At 41.0% G+C, this 22,444-nt stretch overlaps 1 protein-coding gene across 2 annotated transcripts in view; it reads right to left on the bottom strand.

The window, feature by feature from the left end:
• Positions 1-4,993: 4,993 nt before the first annotated feature.
• The window catches only part of LOC143988630 (calcium-binding protein 39), a 50,773-nt gene continuing 33,322 nt past the window's right edge, over positions 4,994-22,444 (bottom strand). For both annotated transcript variants that reach the window (XM_077488334.1, XM_077488335.1), the window contains 6 exons: positions 13,686-13,804; positions 10,839-11,007; positions 10,364-10,423; positions 9,838-9,903; positions 8,653-8,796; positions 4,994-7,342 (listed from right to left, as the gene is read on the bottom strand). In XM_077488334.1, the coding sequence (XP_077344460.1) occupies positions 7,154-7,342; positions 8,653-8,796; positions 9,838-9,903; positions 10,364-10,423; positions 10,839-11,007; positions 13,686-13,804 (747 nt within the window). In that variant the 3' untranslated portion in view covers positions 4,994-7,153. The remainder of the gene's footprint in view (positions 7,343-8,652; positions 8,797-9,837; positions 9,904-10,363; positions 10,424-10,838; positions 11,008-13,685; positions 13,805-22,444) is intronic.

Genomic DNA, 22,444 nt, shown 5'->3' with positions numbered 1-22,444 from the left:
TCACAGAACAGGGATTTGTGTGTTTACACACACACACACACATCCCCTGTTCTGCCTCTCATGCCTGCAAATCGCTCGTGGCTGGCGGTAATCGCGATTGCCGGTCACGAGCATTGGCCCCCCCGCAATGCAGCGGCATGTGAGCGCCTGCTATCCCGCTTACAGGAGCCAACTTATAGCTACGACAGTTCCTGCTGACCTGCCACAGTATAATGACGTTGGCTAGTCGGCGAGAGGTTAAATGCACCTTCAAGATTCTGAGGCCACATGGAAAAGGGTGTTAAGGTCAGATGAGACTAAATTTTTAATTATGTGGTATCAACACCATATGATATGTCTGGTGAAAATCCAATACAGCTCACCATCCAAAGAACACCATTCTTATAGTTGTCAAGAATTGGGAATTCTAAGGATATTGGGGCAGTTGCTGAGGCTGCTCCCTTGATATCCACACCCAAAAATGTTTGTTAAGGGGACTATTGCGGTACTAAATAAATAATTCATAGAAGACTTTATTATAAAAAATTACAAATAATTTAATAAGGGCAACAAAAAAAAATTAAATCAAAACTTCCATATTGCTAAAATCATATACACCACAACTAACTACCGACGGGTAGCCCCGTAAGGTTTCTATTGAAGAGGGGTATAGAAACGTTTCCTCTACCGGTTTTGCGGTGAACCGCTTCTTCATTTACATTTGTATTCTTTGGCTACTATGGTGTTGCCCTGTTCGATCTTCTATGAACATGTGTGGTGTGCACTGGATAATATAGTCCAAACGAGTCCTTTACAATCCCCCGCTTCTGCCGTGGGAGGAAACCGATGGGTCCTGTGATCTACTGCTTCCTCCTCTGTGGACTATCCTCCTGAAGAAGCGGTTCACGCGAAACTGGTAGAGGAAACGTTTCTATACCCCTCTTCAATAGAAACCTTACGGGGCTACCCGTCGGTAGTTTATTAAATTGTGGTGTATATGATTTTAGCAATATGGAAGTTTTGATGGATTTAATTTTTTATTTTTTTTGCCCTTATTAAATTATTTGTAATAAAGTCTTCTATGAATTATTTATTTAGTACCGCAATAGTCCCCTTAAAATTTTTGGGTGTGGATATCAAGGGAGCAGCCTCAGCAACTGCCCCGATATCCTTATAATTCCCAATTCTTGACAATTATCAATTGGGATGATGGTACTGTTATATGTATTACGTATACTCAGTCTATGACCATTCCTATAGTAAATTCCTATAGTAAAACATGAAGGTGTTAATATTCTGTTTACAAGGGTGTTTCTCTCCTGCAGGGACTGGAGCACTTGTCAGGATAGAAGAGAAATGGATGGGGCAAAAATACGGGTAAAAGTCTTGAGGAAAATCTGCTGGCCTCTGCCAAAAATGTGTCAATGGGAAGGTTAACTTTCCGACATGACAATAATCCAAAGAAAAAAAAATACCACAGTGGTTGAAGGAGAAAAAGGTGAATGTACTTGCCCAGACTTAAACCACATTAAAAATCTGTAGAATGACTTGTAGACTGCAGTCCACAAACACTCACCATCAAATGTAATTGAACTTGAGCCCTTTTGCAAAGAAGAGTGGGCAAATATTGCAAATCTTTCACTTGGATGTTATAAGTTGCAATAGTAAATACAACTGTATAAAACAAGACACACCTCCAGCTCTGCAGCCCCCATATGACCCCAGCAAACTTTTATGAGAGTGAGAGCTGTGCATGATGTCATAAGCCTAGGCTTTTTACCAGACAAGAAACAGGAAGTAGGCTTTATAAGGTATTTACTGGCAGAAAAAAAAGTTTTACTATCCAAAAAGTTTAAATTGGAGAGATGGCAGAAACAACAAGGTATCTACAAGAACTGAATAGAATAATGGAGGAAAGGTTAAAGACACAGGTAGAACAATTATTATCATTTGCAATGACAACAAAAAAAAAAAATTGGTGTTTAATGACAGCTGCAGGGGAAGCATCAACACTGATGTGGTTTGGGCGTTTTGCAGGCTTTCAGGAGAGTGAACCTTAGGCTTGGGCTTTTGCCACAATTCCTTTGCACCTGGTTTCTGCCATTGCTATCAGCGAGGGTATTCCCCTGTGGGGTAACCACAGATGTGGGGAGTAAAAATACAGGTTTGAGCATCTGTGAAGGGGAACAGAGCAGCCCAGTGTAGCTCCATCCTGTAGCAAAGTCCTGGATGCACCTTTTAGAAGGGTTTGAGGCAAAAGTGGCAGTAAACTGTGGAACCTGTGGCTTGATGCAAAAACTAGTCATCCACCTAAAACTTTGAACAATGAAGTTTTTGGCGTTACATTTGAAAAGTCTAAACTGTATAAGTGAATACATTTCAAACACGTTTTCGTCATGATCATATTAATTCATATGAGAAAATCTCCTCAGGATAAACAAGTGTAAAGCACATAATACAGGCATCCTATATTTGGAATAGGGCCACAGTACAGTCTAAAAATAGGGAGATCCTATTTATCCTTGTCCCTGAGCCCTGTATTGAGTCGGTGGGCATACACCTAAAGGGGACTTCATGTTTTGGGTTCCATAGGGATGGACCATGGCCCTAGATCTGTATAGCACCCCACAGTTAACTATATATATATTGCACCAAGAGTCAAGGTGATTACTTAATACAGGATCCAGTGCCCAAATCAACATTGCAGGCCATCCCCCACAGTGCAGGGTCTAGTTATGGCACCCAAGGTTGCACTGATCTAGATGCATGGTTTCCATTGTTGTGTTAGAAAAAAATTAATACTGATTAAAGAATTCAAAGAAAAATAACAAATGAAGCTAATTTTTCCATGACGGAGTGGAGCTCAATCTTTTTGAGACACTAGCAAAAAAAACAGACTAACGAACTGGGGGAGAGTTACAAAGTCCAGGAGTTGTCCAATCACCTAAGAAGGTGCCAAACTATAAACTCAGGATCTATGAATATCAAGCCTGTGTCCTATACTGTACTATTAAGAAAGTAACTCTTCTTGGGCTGAAAGTGGTTTTTCCTTTGTTTCCTGGGTACTTTTATCACCATTGACGTTGATAAAATTATCCAGGGATTTGCAAGTGGCATTCCACTTTAAAAAGGACATACCCAAGGGGTGTTTTTTTTTTTTGCACTGAAACTCTTGCAGACAGTACTGATGTTTGAGCATCTGCTTTTTTTTTTAAATGTAATTTCAGGCATTTTTTTTGCACGTATTGGAGCGCATAATAAATTCCTAGGGAAAATGTATTCATATTAAATGCTCATATATGCGCAATATGAGCCAGCAAGTGAAGGATTTGCATGAGAGTTCCTCACAAGACACTGCTGTCTGAGTAGTAAGGACTAATGCTATCTGTAACTAATCACTAGAGGCAGCAGGAAACCTGATCATGTTCTGGAGGATCAGAGTACTGGAGTAGCTGAGCAGATGATGGAACAGCTGATCAGCGTGCAAAGTCTAAAATGGCATGCACAGTACAAAACAACCAGATGGAGGCTGCGCAGGCTTAGTAAAGGTGGTTAACCGCCTGTGGTCATCGCCAGGTAGGTAGGTAGGATCCAAGGAACATGCCTTATCCAGCACTCCTAACCGTTCCAGTGGGAATGCTCCCTAAAAAGTCTTAAGGGACAGGGTCCCCCTGGATGGCTGGTTAGCAGCCCTGGACCTGTAAAGGGCCAGGATAACTCAGCATGGTGCACCAAGGGTGCCTAGGCGAGTGCCTAAGGTACAGTCCAGTGCCCAGAGGGCACATTACTGACCAGCAGGATCCAGATACAGCTTCCAGGGCTAAGTTGAGGATTAGCCAATCCATAGGCTGCAGAAATAAATCAGAGGGGGGGGATTTAAAAAAATAAAAATAAAATAAAAAATAATAATATATAAAAATAGGTTTGCTTCCCTCAGAGAAAAGGAGACATATGTTCCCCTAGGACAGTAACAGAAAAAACCGAGGCATGCCTAGAGTGGGAGGAAATATACTGGGCCTTCCTTACAGCTCATTTGCCAGGGTTCCATATCCTGAAGGCAGCAGTATCTGAATACTTCTCCTGTGTCCTGTAAAGTAAAAATTAAGTAGTAAGGATTTGCATCAATATATTTTTCAATTAAGGGCCAACAAATGGATACAGATAGATTTTTTTCTTCTTTTTTTACTACTATAATTGCAATGCCCTCTGCAAGATGAAGCCATGCTTCATATTAAAAGTGATAAATATGTTAAATGCTGACAGAGTGATCATAAGATTGGAAACCAGACTGACTGGTTCTCAATTGTTAGTGAATCCCACACTAACAGCGACAGCATGGTTTGACATCTAACAGCTGTGAAAAGTGTTGACTGGTAGCAGAGGTAGTTTAATACCATATCCTCAGAATATGGCTTCATCTTGAGGAACGTTAATATACAAACTTCAAGCAAAATATGGTAATACTTTTTTGAATCTGGACATAAATTTTTCCAGCAAACACATTTGTTGCTTATTAATAACTGTAAATCTCACTGGTTCACACTGGCTGCCAACACAATTGCTCTTTGAAAAAACTGCATTAAACGTAAGTCCATTTACTAATCACTAATTTTGATCTCCAAACCTACTAATTTCATTAAACATATACATTCATGATCTTCGTAAAATCCTGTGAAAAATATATTGAACATAATAAAATGGAAAATAAAAAAAGTATCTTTTAATAAATTTGTTTATAGTATGTCTGAATTTACAGAAATTCTGAAAACCACAAGTACTACACTAGGCATTGTATATTGACCATATCATAGAAGTGTGTGAATTATTTTTTATAGTGGATTGTACATAAATGTAGCTTTCTAAAGAGTTGCAGAAGGTGTGGGATACCAAATTGGTGATTAGTATATGTGCTTTTTGTTTATTACAAATCATCATATGGGTTGACTGTTGCAGTTCTTTGAATTGGATTTGAGTATTGAACCCTCAATACACTGCAAGCAACAAGAAACATCAGTACACTCCTTTGCTGTACAGTTTATTTTTTTTCTTTACGAATAAGAGGCCAAAAAACGTATGTACACAGAGAATCCAAAGAAACCCAAAGCAAATCTGCATGAAGCGCAGTGTTTACCCCTTCACCCGAGGCTTTGGTTGTAGCATTTTTCAGGGCGTATCTAAAGAATTTCTGTGAGGGTGGTTGCTTAATAGGAAACAGACCACACACACTACTACTACTGCATGCATGCACCAGGCTGAAACCTCCTCACACAAATAAAGATGCAGCAAAAGCATTGATGTTAACCTAGACCAGTGATTACGATACTTGGCACCCTCATGAAGTCTGCAGTTGGAGCATCATGGGAAATGTAGTTCCAAAACATCTGAGGCGCCAAGGTTCACCATCACTGCCCTAGATGCTTTTCCCCAAGCCTAATCATTTAAAGCCAAAATCAGATTTTTTTTTTTTTTTTTTTTTTAACAAGATGTGTTCTTTTGTTCCAGGTAAATACACTTAGTATAGCAAACATTGCAACGTTTATTTAAAACAAGGATACCCTGCTACATTCTCCATTTGCATGCTCTCAGTTATATCTGCAGTCAAACATATTGCACCACGCCATCATGCATACTGCCACACTGAATTACCCAATCCCAGGTGACCTCTCTTCCAGCCACAGCGTTTATGGCACAATCCACATGTCATACTCCTACACAGTTGGCACAGGTAAGTAGTCATTCTGGTTGGCTAAAGATGCACTCAAACCTGCAACAGATGTTCTTGATGGGTGTTAGAAATGCAATGCGTTTTCCAAAGCAATTATATATGACAATGAGAAAGATGTATGTCATGCTGAATTTGGTTTTCCAGGGAGAAGCGATAAATCACATTTGGCCTCAGTGCCACTCTTCTCCTTAACATTTGAGAATACATGATGAGAGGCCAAGCTTTCTGCAACCTCCCTGAGGGGTTTGAAGCAACATGGTATACGTTCAAGGAAAAAATACTGTCTGCGCAAGGCTCTACATCAAGCCTAACATTTGTGAAGAACCACAAATGGGATGTTGACAAAGATACTTCTCATCCTAAGACCAAAGCATGAAGTAGCTGCACTGCTTCTGCCCTGTACCCATTTTTCTCTCTCTGAACATTTGTTACATGTATAAGCAATGTACAGAATGGTGCCAACAAATCAGCACAATGTTCTATACCGATGACATAAGATGCTGCTTGTTTTCCCCAAACCTCCTCTTATGCACCTGCTAAAAACAGCACAACACACTGCCAAGGAAAGCAAGAAAGCAGTTGAAGGGCATATATAATGACTATACACTAGTTTTTACATGAATCCCTCTGCATCAAGCTCCTCCACTCCACACTTTTAAAATACATAATGAACGCAGAATCAATCCATTCCTATTCACACCCCTCCCCTGCCCCATCCCCAATATGGAGTGGTATGTGCCACTCCATGGCATTAAAAATAAAAGCACTGCACTGTTGTATTTTATTGGTTGTTTCTGTTTGAAATCAAGGCATATTGTTGTTTTAAATCTAAAAGGTACCACCTATGCACAGATTAAATTTTGTGCTCAATCCCTCTGATAAGTTTATGTGCAAATATGCTAATGAAAACCAGAATTTTGTGGGTTATTTTTTCATTTTCTCTGCAAGCATGCCATGCATTGCATTAAAAAAATAGTAATAATAATAAGAGAAAAAAAAATTAAGTACAAGTATATCATCTTATCCAAAACCCAGACTATTAGCTCTACACTCACCCGAGATTCTACAGCCTCCTTTGTGTCAATGCACTTTTTTGCCCTGATACTGTGATAATGAGCAAGTCTCAATCCCGTGCTGATGCAACATGGAGAATTAGGGGTAAAGAAAATCCATCTTGCTCTATAAATGTGCAAGGGAGGGAAAGAACGAACATAAAAAGGTAGTTATGCATTCATTTTACCCACTGAGCTGCAGCAGGATTTGTGCAGCACCTGGGTTCTTCCTTCAGGGAAGGGGTTACACTTGGACTAAAACTTCAAATGCAATGGAATAAGGTGAAACTGTTCGGGGTAGAAGTGAGGACGTTGCTCGCAAAGTCCACGGGATGCTGAATACTCTCGCAGCAAGCGCTGGGTTTGGGCTCCTCCCTCCTCCCCACCCCTTTCCACTTCAGGGTTCTTGCTGCGTAGGTCTTTTCAGATCCCGGATCTGTTTCACTAGGTAGGTTTTCTCATCATTAAATTGCTCATCTTCAGTGCGGTCATTCTGAAACTTGCTGAGGAATTCAATAAGCTTACTCTGGTTCTTCAGGAGAATATCCAGGACAGGCTGTGTTTTGTTCGGGTTGGCTACAAAGACCTGTAGATGAGAGAACAGTGAAGTAAATTAAAGTAAGATTATGCTTTCAAGATAGAGAAATATATATAGTACAGTAAGTAAACTAAAAAACAAAAAGGGTGTGTATAAAAATGTACCACAATACAACAAAAGCCCTGAAAGATTTAGCTATTAAAATATCACATTCTTTTAATGCTCCATCCCATATTTTCTAGGGTATTGACCATGTGGTCAGAAAACTGTTCAAACACCATCGCGACTGCCTGCCTTTAAACATCAGTGCTACAAGAGTCTTTGTGACCATAGGGTTAGGACATATTTATTGATTTTTTTCTTTAACTCCTTAATGCCTTGTGAGAAGGCACACATGCAATAACCAACCATAAGTTGTAATGGCAACAGAGTAAACCCAACCAGACTGTGCTTTTGCTCAGGAATGTAACAGTCAGAATACTACACCCAAACTCTTATTGGAGATGAAGACTTCTGATGGTCCCCTGGCTTTCCCCGATTTACACAATCATTTCAGGTAGGTTACTCAGAAAGTACTTAAACTAGTGGATTATACCAGTCAAGCACCTAACATTACCAGGAAGTCAGCACCAAGAGGCTCTAGCTTTTGCTCCTAACAGATGTTCTTTAACTTCTGTCTACAACTGATGCATATTTTCAGTTTAGCTGTATCAATAACTGGTTTAAAATGATAAATAGCAGTATACACACACACACACACACACACACACACACACACACACACACACACACACACACGTTAAAGTGATTCTAAACCTTTTTTTTTTTTCTTTAAAATAAACAAACATATTTACCTGCTCTGTGCAATGGTTTTTCACAGTTGCCCCAATGCTCTTCTTTTGGGGTCCCCTGCCTACACTACTGGCTGCACTCTGAGTAACTGCCTAGTAAACCGCTTTCACCCGGAGCCCCGCTGCTATAAGGAGGGATAGCATGGAGAGAGCCACTGCTCTCGTGCACAGCACTGGATCGATATCAAGCTTTGGCAAGTATAAGGGGGGGGGGGGGGGGTCTGGAAATCCTGAACACAGAAGGTTAAAAAAACCTTAAGGTTTTAGAACCACTTAAAATGATTTATAGAATTTTTAATTTGCGTTGGCCTCCATCACATTGTAGCACCAGGAATGATTATATCTGGGGTTAGCTTTTGCAGTCACCTTCTGTTTCACTGAATAAAAGGTGATGCTGACTTTTTTAAAGTGCAGGCTGGAGATGGAGAGGTGAGAATGCCTATATAGTTATGCACTGTAGCAAGGAGTAGCTGAATTGTATTACAAGTATCCAGTAATAATTTTTACCTTAAACACGTGGAAAGCTTCAAACTGAATGTTGCGGCTTTTGTCACGAAGTAGGTTCATCATCAGTTTGAGATTTTCAGGTTTACTGATATACTTTGTCATGATGGTGAAGTTATGTCGGTCCAGGAGAAGTTCACCAAGTAGCTGCAAAAGAATGAGTAAATAGGAAGGGGGGAGATAGAAAAAAAGTGAAGAACAAAGATAAATAAGAGAAATAGGCAAGTAAAAGAGAGATTGTGGTATGTTAAGAATACCAAATCACCGAAATTCCAGTCATACTTTGATACAAAGAGCAGTTAATAACCAATTATCCATGTTAGTTTTGTAATATGTTGTACAGGAATCGTGAACCTAACAACACTTTTTTTAAAGGGCTTCAACTATATTGTTCTTAAAGTAAAGCTCTTCAATACTACATCGCACACCAAGCATAGATTGAAAACAAAACCATACACAGGAGGTTACCTTAAATAAAAACCCCATTTCCGATCAGTAGATCTAGATATATAGGCAACTTGAGCTAGCTATGCCTCTGGAACTACGGATAAGTGCTGACATTTTTTTACTGCAACTTCTGCTTATACATTCTATCATCATTTGCTCTGTTAGGATTGAAAAGATTTGTGGAAGACTTAACATAACAAATATTCCAGAGTACAGCCAAATTTTCCCTATTGTATATATTTGCGGACCCTGAAAATTTGTAGACATATGAATGCTGTACCCCATATATAAATTTGCAACCAGGAGCTTCCATTTAATTGTGGAATGCTACCATTTGTTTATGTTCCCTGGGTGGAAAAACTGTGAAACATCACTGACACACTGAAGCAAAAAGCAGCTGGAAAAAGGAATTCATTTTTGACACCGAAGAATGCTAATCCTATAGTACCTGCATCAGGACTTAGACCTAAAACAAATATCCACGTACTGGGTATTCTATGGGTACAAATGCCTCTACTGGCATCTACTACAAGACATCACTAGAGTGTTTACACACACACACACACACACACACAATAAAAAATATAATATATTATATGACCCAGTCACACCTCCTACACTCCTCTACCTACATCGCTAGACACTTTAGCGTTTGCTATATTCCTAACCTGGAATGGGCACTGTTTTGCTAGTCTAACTAAAAAGAAAAAACAAACAATCTTCTCTTGAAAATGCACATACCTTTAATGACTGCCTCTTTGTCACATAGTTTTCTGAGTGCAACAGCTTTTCATATTCACTGAAGAACTAAAAAAAAACAAAAAAACAAGAAGCCCAACAATAAAAAAAATAAAAAATAAAAAAATAAAAACATGGAGGCCATGAAGAACATAGTATTGCACAGCATATAAAAAGCAGGAAACCTAAATGAAGAGTATTGCACAAAATACAAAAAGTGTTATATGGGAAAGCTGTAGAGCTGCAAAGGACTGTGGTTTTGGCCAAATTAAATATTTCATGTATGTCCACCCCGACAGCAAGGGCTGCTAAAGAAGAGCTGATGCGAGGGTCTGATACGATTGAAGAGCAGTAGGACAATTTGGACAGTTTTCAGTGTTGGCATGTGTCCTTTGTATGCCTGTCAATAAAACCCTACACACTATACAAAAGTAAAACTTGTCAAAAACCATCAGAGAGGTGGATTTTTGAAAGAAAAGAAAAAGAAAAAAGGAAAAGGAAAGAAAGGATAGATTTATCTACAGCTCACCTTGTCGTAATGATTTTCAAGAAATTCAGCACTCAGGAGCTTGTGTCTAGTCAATAGGTCCTGACAATAAAACAAAGGAAACCCATACTAAATAACAGAGACCACCAGTACCCACAATATATCTACAGCCTGCTAGATTTTACTTGTATTCACCCAAGACCTTTCAGCAAGAAACTTTAAGACAGCTCTAGAGGCCCTGAAGCACACATTCAGCAAGCCTAAGGTGTACAAATTAACTGACTGTAGCCCGATTGGCAATACAGAATGACCAATCTTGTAGTGGGTAAACCAGAAAATACATGTGTTTTTTGCTATGTATTTAAACAAGATTTTCCTTACCATATAAACTAAAAACGGTTGTAAGTATACGCAGTAACTAATGTGTTGCCTAACAGGAAGAGATACTTTTGGGGGGGAATAAGGACAACTGACACCCCAAACCTTATTATAGCATAAAACCCCAAAAAAGGCTTACCTTAAAAGTTGCAAAGGCATCAGAGGCGATATCAAACGTTGACATCTCCACATATCGGAAGAAGTCATAAAACTGTTCAGAACCCAAAATTATTTTGGCAAGTGGTTCGTGCCTGATACATTCCCGTAGCATGATCCCACAATTCAAAGCAATTTCAGGGGACTCATACCTTCAAAAACAAAAAAAATCTAGTAACTAACCATTAAGTAAACAGACAAAAGATGGTCAGGGCCTTTCACTGTAGTTATGAGAAAATACCGTGTACTTATTCAAGTTGGCCACATGCATTCTGATTTTGTGCAAACAATAGTCAGTGATCGCTGAAGGGTAAAAGGTCTATAGGTGCCCAAAGATAATTTGTTGACAATTTTCAGATCCAGCCAAAAGTGGTTTATGTGGCTCCTGTATACATCACTAGCTGAGGCTTTTCAGTAGAAGAATCAGTCACATGCTGGAAAAACACTGCTCTATAATTTTACAAATCAGCACAGGAACATTTAAAATTACACAGGGATAAGGAAAAATAGTGTATTAATAGTGTGTGTGCGTGTGTGTGAGCGAGTCACAGATCTATATCTCCACATATACACACACACAAAGTATACATTAGTTTTGATTCTAAACAAGTCAATCTTCATCAGGGGGGCGAGAAGCTATGGTTAAAATTACCAATTGTTGGGACATTTTGGCTCTGCTTCAGGCGACGATAGGTTATAGGTGACAATATTGGCGATTTGGCTTCCTAAAATCAACTACATTTATTCATTGCATTGAATAAGTTGATGAGGACGGTTTTTTGGATTCTTGTCTGTCATTGGGACAATTGATGTATAAAAAGTGGATTGGCCATATATATGCCTTTGCTAGCTTGGACCCCTTGCTCTCTGGCATTTCTGGTTAAATTAATTCAGTTATGTGCCTCATTGGACCAGGACTGAAATCATTTTGGGGACTCTTCCCACGCCCTTTGGGTTCCCCTAGCGATACACTGTGGGGTATGATGTGAGATGCGGCATTGTATGTGGATATGATTAGTACATTTTACAATACTGTAAGGTTAGCAACAAAAATGTACCAGTGATTCTTCTGCCCAACCCCTGTTCTAGCCTGAGCACACTTGTAGCGACAGTACTCCGCTGCCCAGTGCTTAATTTTAAAGTAATATTAAAAGGCAAGTTTTTTTTTTTTTTTTTTTTTTTTTTTTTTAAACAACATGGTAAACTTCGTAGCTTGGGAGATAGATTAGGTTACATAGTAGGTGAGGTTGAAAAAAAAAACCAAGTCCATCAAGTCCAACCTATGTGTGTGACTATAAGTCAGTATTACATCGTATATACCCGTGTGTTGCTGTCGCTCAGGTTCTTATCTAATTGTTAATTGAAACTATCAATGTCCCCCGCCCCCGCCGAGACCACCGCATGTGGAAGGGAATTCCACATCCTTGCCGCTCTTACAGTAAAGAACACTCTACGTAGTTTAAGGCTAAACCACTTTTCTTCTAATTTTAATGAGTGGCCACGAGTCTTGTAAAAACTCCCTTCTGCGAAAAAGTTTTATCCCCATTGTGGGGTCACCAGTACGGTATTTGTAAATTGAAATCATACCCCCTTCTCCAGAGAGAATAAGTTCAGTGCTCGCAAACTTTCCTCATAACTAATATCCTCCAGACCCTTTATTAGCTTAGTTGCGCTTCTTTGTGCTCGCTCCATTTCATCCTTCCTGGGGACTGTTGCCCAGAACTGGACAGCATAATCTAGGTGCGGCCAGACCAGTGGCTTGTAGAGCGAGAGAATTATTGTTTCATCTCTGGGATCCCTTTTTTAATGCATGCCAATATTCTGTTTGCTTTATTGGGCTCAGCAAAGGCATGCAATGCCAAGCTGCTACCATCATCTACTAGGACCCCCCTATGGTATCTGGCACCTCATCCCTGGTAAATAGAAAATGGTGGCAACAGGGTAATTGGGATTATAGCGGTGCCCAAAACAATGAAGAATACATAAAGTTATATGTTAAACTTACCTGGTTGTGCAGTGGTTTTGTAGAAAGCAGCCCAAATGCTCCTCTTCTCGAGTCCACCACCGGCGCACCTGTCCCCTCCCTGTTGCCCAGTGCCACCACAGCAAACAGCTTGCTACGCGGGAACCCAGGCAGGCTCACTCCATGACTGGTGCTCTGGGTCTCCATTCAGGCAGAGACAACTGGGCCCTGCCCCTCTCTCCTCATTGGCAGCCAATGAGGAGGGAAAGTGTCCGGAGAGCAGAGATTCTCTTGCACATTGCGATCTGGCTCAGGTAAATATTGGGGGGGCGGGGGGGTCTGGGAAGGCTGCTGCACACAGAAGGTTTATGTTCATGCACAGAATGAATGCATTAAAAGGTAAAAAAGACCTTGAGCCTTTAGGACCAGTTAAATGGTAAAACACTCTGATTTTTGTAGTTGATAACTCAAGCCCCTAATCATCAATGTAGGCATTTCAGTGTTCTAATACTACTTACAGCTACTACTCTGCATTAGCTGTTCTGGCTGCAAGTCACACTTTTCCACATCTCCCCTGTGGCTTGATATTAACCTTTTATTATACCATATGTCCAGTTGTTTTGTGAAATCCATTATCCAATTAGCCCTAGAGAAGACAGAACCAGATATTTCTGGACCACTGGTTACAAGTCACACTTGTATCGGCCACTGACAACCTACTACAGAGAACACACTGCCACATCACTTCACATACATCAGTTCTCACCCAAAAACCTCCACAATGAAGACATGACCTGCCAGACCCACACTTTGTAAAACACGGATATAAGAATATCTACACGTTACAATTCTAAAAGTAATACACACCCTTTTAATAACATAAAGAGAATATTCTGCTGGGTGCATATATATTCCACAGTTGGGGTTCGTGTGCCAATTTGTCTTCGTAAAATGTTGTTGAAGATTTGAGCCACATCCTTTTTTCCCTGGAAAGAACGCAAACAAAAAAAACACCTTTATTAAATTGCTGCATCTTAAAGTGGAGCTTCAGTCAGAAAATTAAGTCCCGCTAGATTACTTCAGACTGGCCCATTTTGCAGGCATAGCTATACACAGTCTCACCCTGTTCTGCACATGCTCAGTTTCTCTCCATTTTTTAGGCAGTGTGCCAGATTTGTAGAGGCCGATCTGCTGATAGCATAAATATTTACTGCTGTTCAGGGCTCTAGCAAAAATGGCAGCCTCCAGCAAGAGGAAACAGGAACAATGCTGGAAGCAATGTACAGAACACACATTTTGGTAGCATAATTATTAATGTATGTTCCTAGCTAAAGAACATTATTTTTTATAAAGTTGTTTATGGATAAAAGTTTCACTTTAGGAGGATAAATCAGATAAATTGACAGTTATGTAATACATACAGCAACATTTTTTCTTTATTACACCCACACAAGCATACCATGGATCTGAATTTTCTTGCATTATCTTCAATAAAAGGACTCTAAATAGTATAGAACTGGCAATACAAGGGCATATCTTTAACCCTTTCACTGCTACCAACGTAAGACATACAGCGGAACAAAATTACTTCCAGGTGGCCAGGTCAGTATGCCGCCCATCAGCTGAATAGCCTCTGTTGCCTTAAGCTAATGAAGGCTTCATTCTCAAATTGATGCATTAACTCGATACAGTTTTAACTTTTAAAATGTATTAAAGATTGTGCAAGTTATGCCGGCATTGTAATAATAAAAAAAAAAAAAAAATATATATATATATATATATATATACACACACACACACACACACACACACACATATACATATATACATATATATATATATATATATATATATATATATATATATATATATATATATATATATATATATATATATACACACACACACACATATACATACATATATATATATATATATATATACACACACACACACACACACACATATACATACATATACACACACATTTTGATAATAATATTATAGGTTCTTGATAAAAAATATGCACAACTATTATGGCACCTAGAAAATGAGTAGCACAGTCTTTTTATTCTACCAGTCACATGCTTTCAGAAAACGTATGGTTTTACAAACTCTGAATGCTCAAAGTGAAATAAAAACCATGTAAAAATGGTATGGCCAATTGAAGTATAAAAAAAAAAAGTGGTGCGCAGGGGCCTGGCAGTGAAAGGGTTAATGTAATGGAGAATGCTTGTGAAAACCAATATTGGAGCAACAGAATGTGTCAAAAAAACAAAAACGGTTACTACTGAAATTTCTAATAAGGGGGCAACTCCAGAGCCATCATCTGGATTTTGGCTTCACTTCCATGACACTTTGTTAGCTTTCCACCAAATAGATTAACCAAAACACTGCAGCCACGAAACAATGCTTGTGGCTGCTGTAGTGCAATTTACCACTAAATTCCCCTTGGGGGTTGGAAAAAAGAAAAACAAAAAAAAAAAAAACAAAAAAAAAAAACAAAAAAAAAAAAAAAACAGACATTCGGGAGGTGGCAGGATTTCCTCCATAACACTTGCCAATCCCTGCTATACTGCTCTCTGAAAAGCAATCCGCCATGTTGCTTTTTAGAGGTGGGTAAGCACTCCTGCATGTCAAAGACAAAATAATAAATTTTATTATATCCGTTTGGCAGGTCTAAAAAAAAAAAAAAATAAAAAAAAAAAAAAAAAAAAAAGAAGAAGATGTTCATCTTGCCAGTGAGCCAATAACTGACTGTTATCAGCTACACTGTTCTTAGCTCGGAGGACTGCAGAATGACATCCCCATATTATTTATAAAAGCACAAGAGCGGCATCATGTAGTCCTCTACTGTTTTTTTAACCCATGTAAGGGGAGTGCTGTCTCCTTGGGGCAGGAAGCAGGATTTTGCCATAATTACTAGGACTGGTACAGTGCCTTGAAAAGGTATTCATACCCCTTAGAATTTTCCACATTAGGTCATGTTACAACCAAAAACGTAAATGTATTTTATTGGGATTTTATGTGATAGACCAACACAAAGTGTGATTTACAAAAGGTAAATCCATTTTGCATTGCAAGTGCACTTGGAAGGGCAGTCGCTGTAGATCTGATTGGGACATGCAAGGAAAATTAAAAAACACAGCATTTTTGCTTGCACGTGATTTTATCATCCAATCTGCAGAGCTTCCCCTCAGATCTACAGCGATTGCACTTGTAGTGCAAAGTGGATTTGCCTTTAGTAAATAACCCTCAAAGTGGTATTTGCGCAACAAAAGAGTTTTTTTTTTTTTTATAAAAACAGTAAAGTTAGCCCATTTTTTTTGCATAATGTGAAAGATGTTACGCCAAGTAAAATTGATACCCAACATGCCACGCTTCAAAATTGCAGACGCTTGTGGAATGGCGCCAAGCTTAAAAATCACCATAGGCAGCGTTGTAAAAATATTTACTGCTTACATGTTTTGAGTTACAGAGGAGGTCTAGGGCTAGCTCCAACACTCATGGCGATACCTCACCTGTGTGTGGTTTGCACATAGTTTACATACGTGGGCGCGACTTATGTACGCGTTCGCTTCTGCGTGCGAACACATGGGGACGGGGGCGCTTATAAAAATCCTTGCTTACCTGTAAAATCCTTTTCTTTGAAGTACATCACAGGAAACAGAGCCATAGTAGTTACTATGTGGGATGTCCCATAGCAATGCCAGCTGAAGGGAGACAGACAACAAAAGTAGGGCACCAAGAGACTAGAGGACTTATACTGCTGCCTGCAGTACACTGCGCCCAAAGGCTATATCAGTGATTCTCAACCAGGGTTCCTCCAGCATTGGGCAATTTCTGCCTCTCAGAGAAGTTCCCACTGTTCCCAAGATCCCATTGATCTTTTTAGCTATCTGTAAGGAGGTAATGCTTCCCAATGACCACAAGTGTAAGGACCATTCTTCCCAATGACCATTACACTAATGTATCATGAATTGTAGCTTTCAAATTTTTAGCAGGGGTTCCCCGAGACTGGAGAACTATTTCAAGGGTTCCTCTGTGTTGAAAAGGTTGAGAAAGCTTCAGAACGTGGGTCTCAATAGCCAAACCGTTAAATTTAGCGTTTGTAAAGTAGGATGGAATACCGGACCTTGCGAGAGAAGGTCTGGCCATGGCGGTAGGGTCCACGGGTCTCCTACCGTCATCTTTACAATCTCTGGGCCACGAGAATCACCGCCTTCCCTTCCTGCCACAGAAGCAACAGAACAGGAGGGAGTGCATAAATCAGTTAAAAAGGATTCCACCAAGGCATCTGTTCCGCATGCCAGCAGATCCTTTGTCCTTGACACGAAGTGGTCAATCTTTTTGTTGAACCTGGACACAAACAAACAGATCCACGTCCGGAATGCCCCATCCTTGACATATTGACAAAAAGATGTCGGGGTGAGAAGAGACCATTCTCCCGGGAGCAATTGCTGGCGAATCAAGTAGTCCGCCAGCCAATTCTCTATTCCTGGAATGAAGGCTGTCGATAGGCAAGGTATGTTGTTTTCTGCCCAAGTTAGAATATGATTCACCTCTCTCTGGGCTTGGCGATTGATATAGGTCACTGCTGTGGCATTGTTGGATTGGATCCTGACAGGACACTTCTGAAATCTGAGCGTCCAGGCGTGCTGCCCGAATCCCTGGAAGATTGATGGGAAAGGTCATTTCTGAATTGGACCATTTTCCTTGGACAGATGCTTCTTCCAGGACTGCTCCCCAGCAGACTGGGATCTCTTACCACCTTTCAGGTAACGGGTAGGAAGGATTTCCATTTTTGGAGATTCTTGGTCCACCTTTGGGGATAAACACATTGGGAAGTCTAGAGCTTGGACCTTCTTGTGCAGTAGTCTTGAATGAAACAATCTAATGCAAAGTTGAATAGAAGGATTCTTCTTTGCTTTCACCACCTGAATTAGTTCCCTTATGGAATGGATATTTGCCTGGGGTAAGAACACCCTCTTCTGAGCTGCATCTATGATCAGGCCCAAGTATTCCAATCTCTGATGGTTTTAAAAGGAACATTTCTCTAGGTGGAAAATCCAACCTAGGTATCTCCAGGTAGCCGACTGTGGTGACCAAACTTTGGTCTAAGCAGGCTACCCACTTGTCCAACAAGTGGGTCCAACAAATCTGGCTAAAGGGGGAGCCAAGACCTTTGTAAACGCTCGAGGTGCAGTAGTTAGACCGAAAGGTGAGAAGGAAAAATAGGTACATTGAGAGAAGCATCCTTGAAGTCAATTGACGCTAGCAGTTCTCCACCTTGTAGCATGGAGACCACTGATCGGATTGACTCCATGTGAAAAGAGTGGATATTCAAAAAACAATTTAGATCTTTGAGATCGAAAATGGGTCAGACATCCCCATTTGGTTTTGTTAGTGAAAAGGTTTGACTAGAACCCTAACCCCTGTTATTCCATGGGGACCACCGATATCACCTTTTAAGACAAAATGACAGTCCAAAGCTTGAAAGACTTTTTTTCTCTGGATGCCTTTGAGCGTTTGATCTGAGAAAACAAGGAGACAGGAACTCTGGGAACTCTAGTTTGTATCCTAGAGAGATAGAGGAAGCCACCCATTTCTCTCAACACTCTTCCTGCCAGACCCTTGAGAACTGCAGGTCTTCCCCTAACCCCCCCCCCCCCCAACTCGAGCGAGCAGGGGCACCCCTTTATAAGGAGGTCTTAGTATTTTGTTTTCCCCAGGGTGTCTTTTGTCCCTGGGTTTGACCGAGGTTTACCTCTTGAACTTGACGGTGGAGGCCATCGTGACTGCCTGGAGGCAGAAGCTCCTGGCAATGGAGAAGAAGCTCGCTTAAAAGAAAGACACTTACTCCTCTTAACTGGCAAAAGGGAACTTTTCCCCATTAGAAATTCTTTGGATGTATTATGTAGATAGTCCCCAAACAGCAGTTCACCACAAAACTAAAATCTAGCCAGTAGCTTTTTGCATGGTGCTTTGGCTGACCAATTTTTCGACCACAGAACTCTACGCATAATCACCAGCTTGAGCAAAAGTCGTGAGGCCTGGAGAAAAGAACCTCTCAGAGTCTATTTCAAAAGATAAGGCCCCTGGTATCCCGACCCAATCTTGGGCCTGCTGATCAGGAATAATCTTGAGCACCTATTTAAACTGGTCTCTCGAGGAATGACATACACCGATTGCTGCCAGCGCAGGCTGACCCACTAAACCGGCAGGTGAAATTTTTTTTTAAATAGGAATTCCAACTTCTTATGCGTTGGATCCTTCAGCATTTGAATATGGTCTACCAGACAAGTCAAATTTTTATTTACAGAGGATATAGCAGCATCAATTGCTGCCACCCCCCCCCCATTTCTTCCTCCATAGGATAAAGTGTTGAAAACCTTTTCAGAGGAAAAAAAAAAAAAAAAAAAAACACACACACACACACACACACACACACACACACACAATCTGAGAGATCCTACTCAGAATACATAAGCTTTTTCAGAAATGAAAAGCATAAATGGCTTGGGGAGGCTTTAGCGAACCCAAACAAGAAGTGGGCTCATCAACTGACTCAGCTAATGGCAGCATGAATGTAGAATGGACAAATTCAGTACCAATCAATCTTTCAGATTGTGAACCTGATCCTTCCGTATTTGACTCTTCAGAAGAGGAGTCATCAGCTTCTTCCTGGTCCCCTGAGAGAAATTCATCATCTCCCGCCCCCGGTTCCTCAATTTGGGTAATGGAAGGGGACCCATCGCATTTAGTCCCACTCTGGGATGCGATTAAAGCATCAATCTTCTGCTCCAACCCTAAAATGGTTAAAGAGAAAACCTTTTCAGTATATAGACAGGGGCTGCAGTGTTGAAAGCAGTTGCAACACCTGACGGCCCTGAGGACTCACTCTGACTAGCCACCTCAGAACTTTCAGGGGAGGATGGCATATTTTTTTTTTTTTTTAAGATGGTTCTAGGCTTTTTTGAGGCTGAAGTCCTTCTTGAGTCCTTTTTTGGGGTGTTTTTACCCCTCTTCTGACCATAGCCTGCTGCATAAAAGCAGAAGTACTACCAGAAGGATTGCATCCACTGCTTGAGCAATAGTCCAGCCACTGCCACTGCTATTAATGCTGAGCCTGATGCCAATAGTAAATGCTTGCACCACCAAACCTCTTTCATGCCCCTCTTTGCTCTTGTGTTCCTCCGACACCTTGCAGCAGCACAAATTGAGTTTTTAAAACACACTGTGGTGCCGGTTGCTGCCAACGCTGTACTAAATCCAACCCCCCCCCCCCCCCCCGCCCCATGGCACCCCCTCCTCTCTCTTTCAAAAGAGTTTTCCCACATGAGCGCGGGCCTTCAATTAGACGGGATCAGCTTGTGAGAGAGGGAGGGATGGCGAGGAGGAGCCGCGCTGGGGCGGCAAAAGAAAACAGAATTGCCGACCATTTTAGCTCTCCACTTCCCCGTGAAGAGAGGGAGAGTTTAGCCCAGGTGGGCGTGTCTGTGGAAGAAAAATTCTCCCCCCCAACTCACTGGAGGTCTGCCTGCTAGCCGGAGTAAAAAGCCTGCTGCTTCCTGACACAGAGTGATCTCTGAGGAAAGCATGAGAAGGTACATGCTCCATACAGCCCCCAGTAGTGACACTTAGGCATGACAACATTTACCATTTAAAGGAGACATTTCATAAGAAAATTTTAAAAATTCCTTAGAAAAACTCTACTTACCTTTCCCGCCGCAGAGTTTTATGTGTTAAATCCAACAGACCCAATCTTCATCCTTCACAGTGGGTTCCGTTAACAACCTTCAGGAACCGAGGACCCTCGGGGAGCCCACACTCCTGGACCTGCAATAGCATTGCGCCAGTAAACCATTACAGCTTTAAAATACCAAAGTACTGTATCCCAGGGTCCAGCTCTCTAAGAAGAGAAGCGTTACAGGCAAAACCTCGTTTCTTCAGACACAAGGCCCGGGTACCATTCAATTTGGCTTAAAAGACACACTTTCAATGGTTTTGGCTGCATAGGTAGCCCCAGCAAGTATTGCTCCAGTGAAGCTCAAACACCTTAGACACTGGCGAAAAAAACTGGAGGTTCTCCCAGTAGTGGGAGGTGTTATATAGGAAGTGGACTTCCTGTCTTAGGGTGTGCCAGTGGCCATCACCTGAAGGTGGCCTATAACCCACATAGTAACTACTATGGCTCTGTGTCCCGTGATGTACGATAAGAATTTTTTTATTGTTCATTTTACTTTTATTTTTCTGGTTTGACACTTTTTAAAAAAATTTTATCACTTTTATTCCTATTACAAGGAATGAAAACATCCCTTGTAATAGTTAGAAGCATGACAGGTCCTCTTTAAAGTGAGATATGGGGGTCAAGTCCCCAGATCTCACCTCTAGGCTGGGAAGCCTGAAATAAACACGATCTCAGCTTTGTAGCCGAGGCGGCGCCATTTTATTTTTATTTTTTTAAATGCAGAGGCCGGCGTGACGTCCCAACATCGTGCAACGGCCTCTGAACAATCGGACTCCGGGGACCATATGATCCACCGGAAATCTCCATCAGCATCCTGCGCAAGCGGTTCCCTTCTCTGACTCACTGGAATGTGCCCCCTCGCTGCCTGTAAGAACAATCGTTCTTATAGTGTAGGGAATCGCTGGAGCTAAAAGATGAGATCTGAATAAAGTCTGTAGCTGCAAGCATCATTCAGAGATCACCGCTCAAACCCAGCGACGTCATAAGAAAAAGGAAAAGGAAAGTGGTTAAAGCAGGGTTGGTTATTAAAAAAAAAATTCCAAGCTTTGAACATCTCATGAAGCCCTGTTCAATCCATTATCCGAAAACGGAAAGGAGTATGGCACAACTGCAAACCTACCAAGATATGCTGCCCACCAAAACTGACAGGCTAGGCAAGGGGACCATTAATCAGAGAAGCAGCCAAGGAGGCCCATGGCAACTCTGGAGGAACTGCAGAGATCCACAGTTCAGGTGGGAGAATCTGTCCACAGGACAACTATTAGTCATGCACTCTACAAATCTGGCCTTTATGGAAGAGTGGCCAGAAGAAAGCCATTGTTGAAAGAAAGCAATAAGAAGTCCTGTTTGCAGTTTGCGAGAAGCCATGTGGGGGACACACCAAACACCTGGAAGAAGGCGCTCTGGTCAGATGAGACAAAAATTGAAATTTTTGACCTATAAGAAACAGGCTGTGTGGTGGAAAACTAACTGCACATCACCCTGAACACACCACACCCACCATGAAGCGTGGTGGTGGCATCATCATGTGTGGATGCTTTTCTTCAGCAGGGACAGGATAGCTGTTAATAGTTAATGTGAAGATGGATGGAGCCAAATACAGGGCAATCTTAGAAGAAAACCTGTTCAAGTCTGCAAAATGCTTGACAGTGGCAGAGGTACACCTTCCAGCAGGATGACCCTAAACATACAACCAGAGCTACAATGGAATGGTTTATATCAAAGCATATCCATGTGTTAGAATGGCCCAGTCACAGCCCAGACCTAAATCCAATAGAGAATCTGTGGCAAGAAAATTGCTGTTCACAGACGCTCTCCATTCAAACTGACAGCTTGAGCTATGTTGCAAAAGAAGAATGGGAAAAAATTTTACTCT

Source organism: Lithobates pipiens, unplaced genomic scaffold (genome assembly GCF_037356315.1).
Source record: "Lithobates pipiens isolate NorthernLeopardFrog02 unplaced genomic scaffold, aLitPip1_a1.2 Scaffold_18, whole genome shotgun sequence".
Taxonomy (NCBI): Eukaryota; Metazoa; Chordata; class Amphibia; order Anura; family Ranidae; genus Lithobates; species Lithobates pipiens.
The sequence above is the reverse complement of the archived record's forward strand: the minus strand, read 5'-3'. Positions and strand labels throughout refer to the sequence as shown.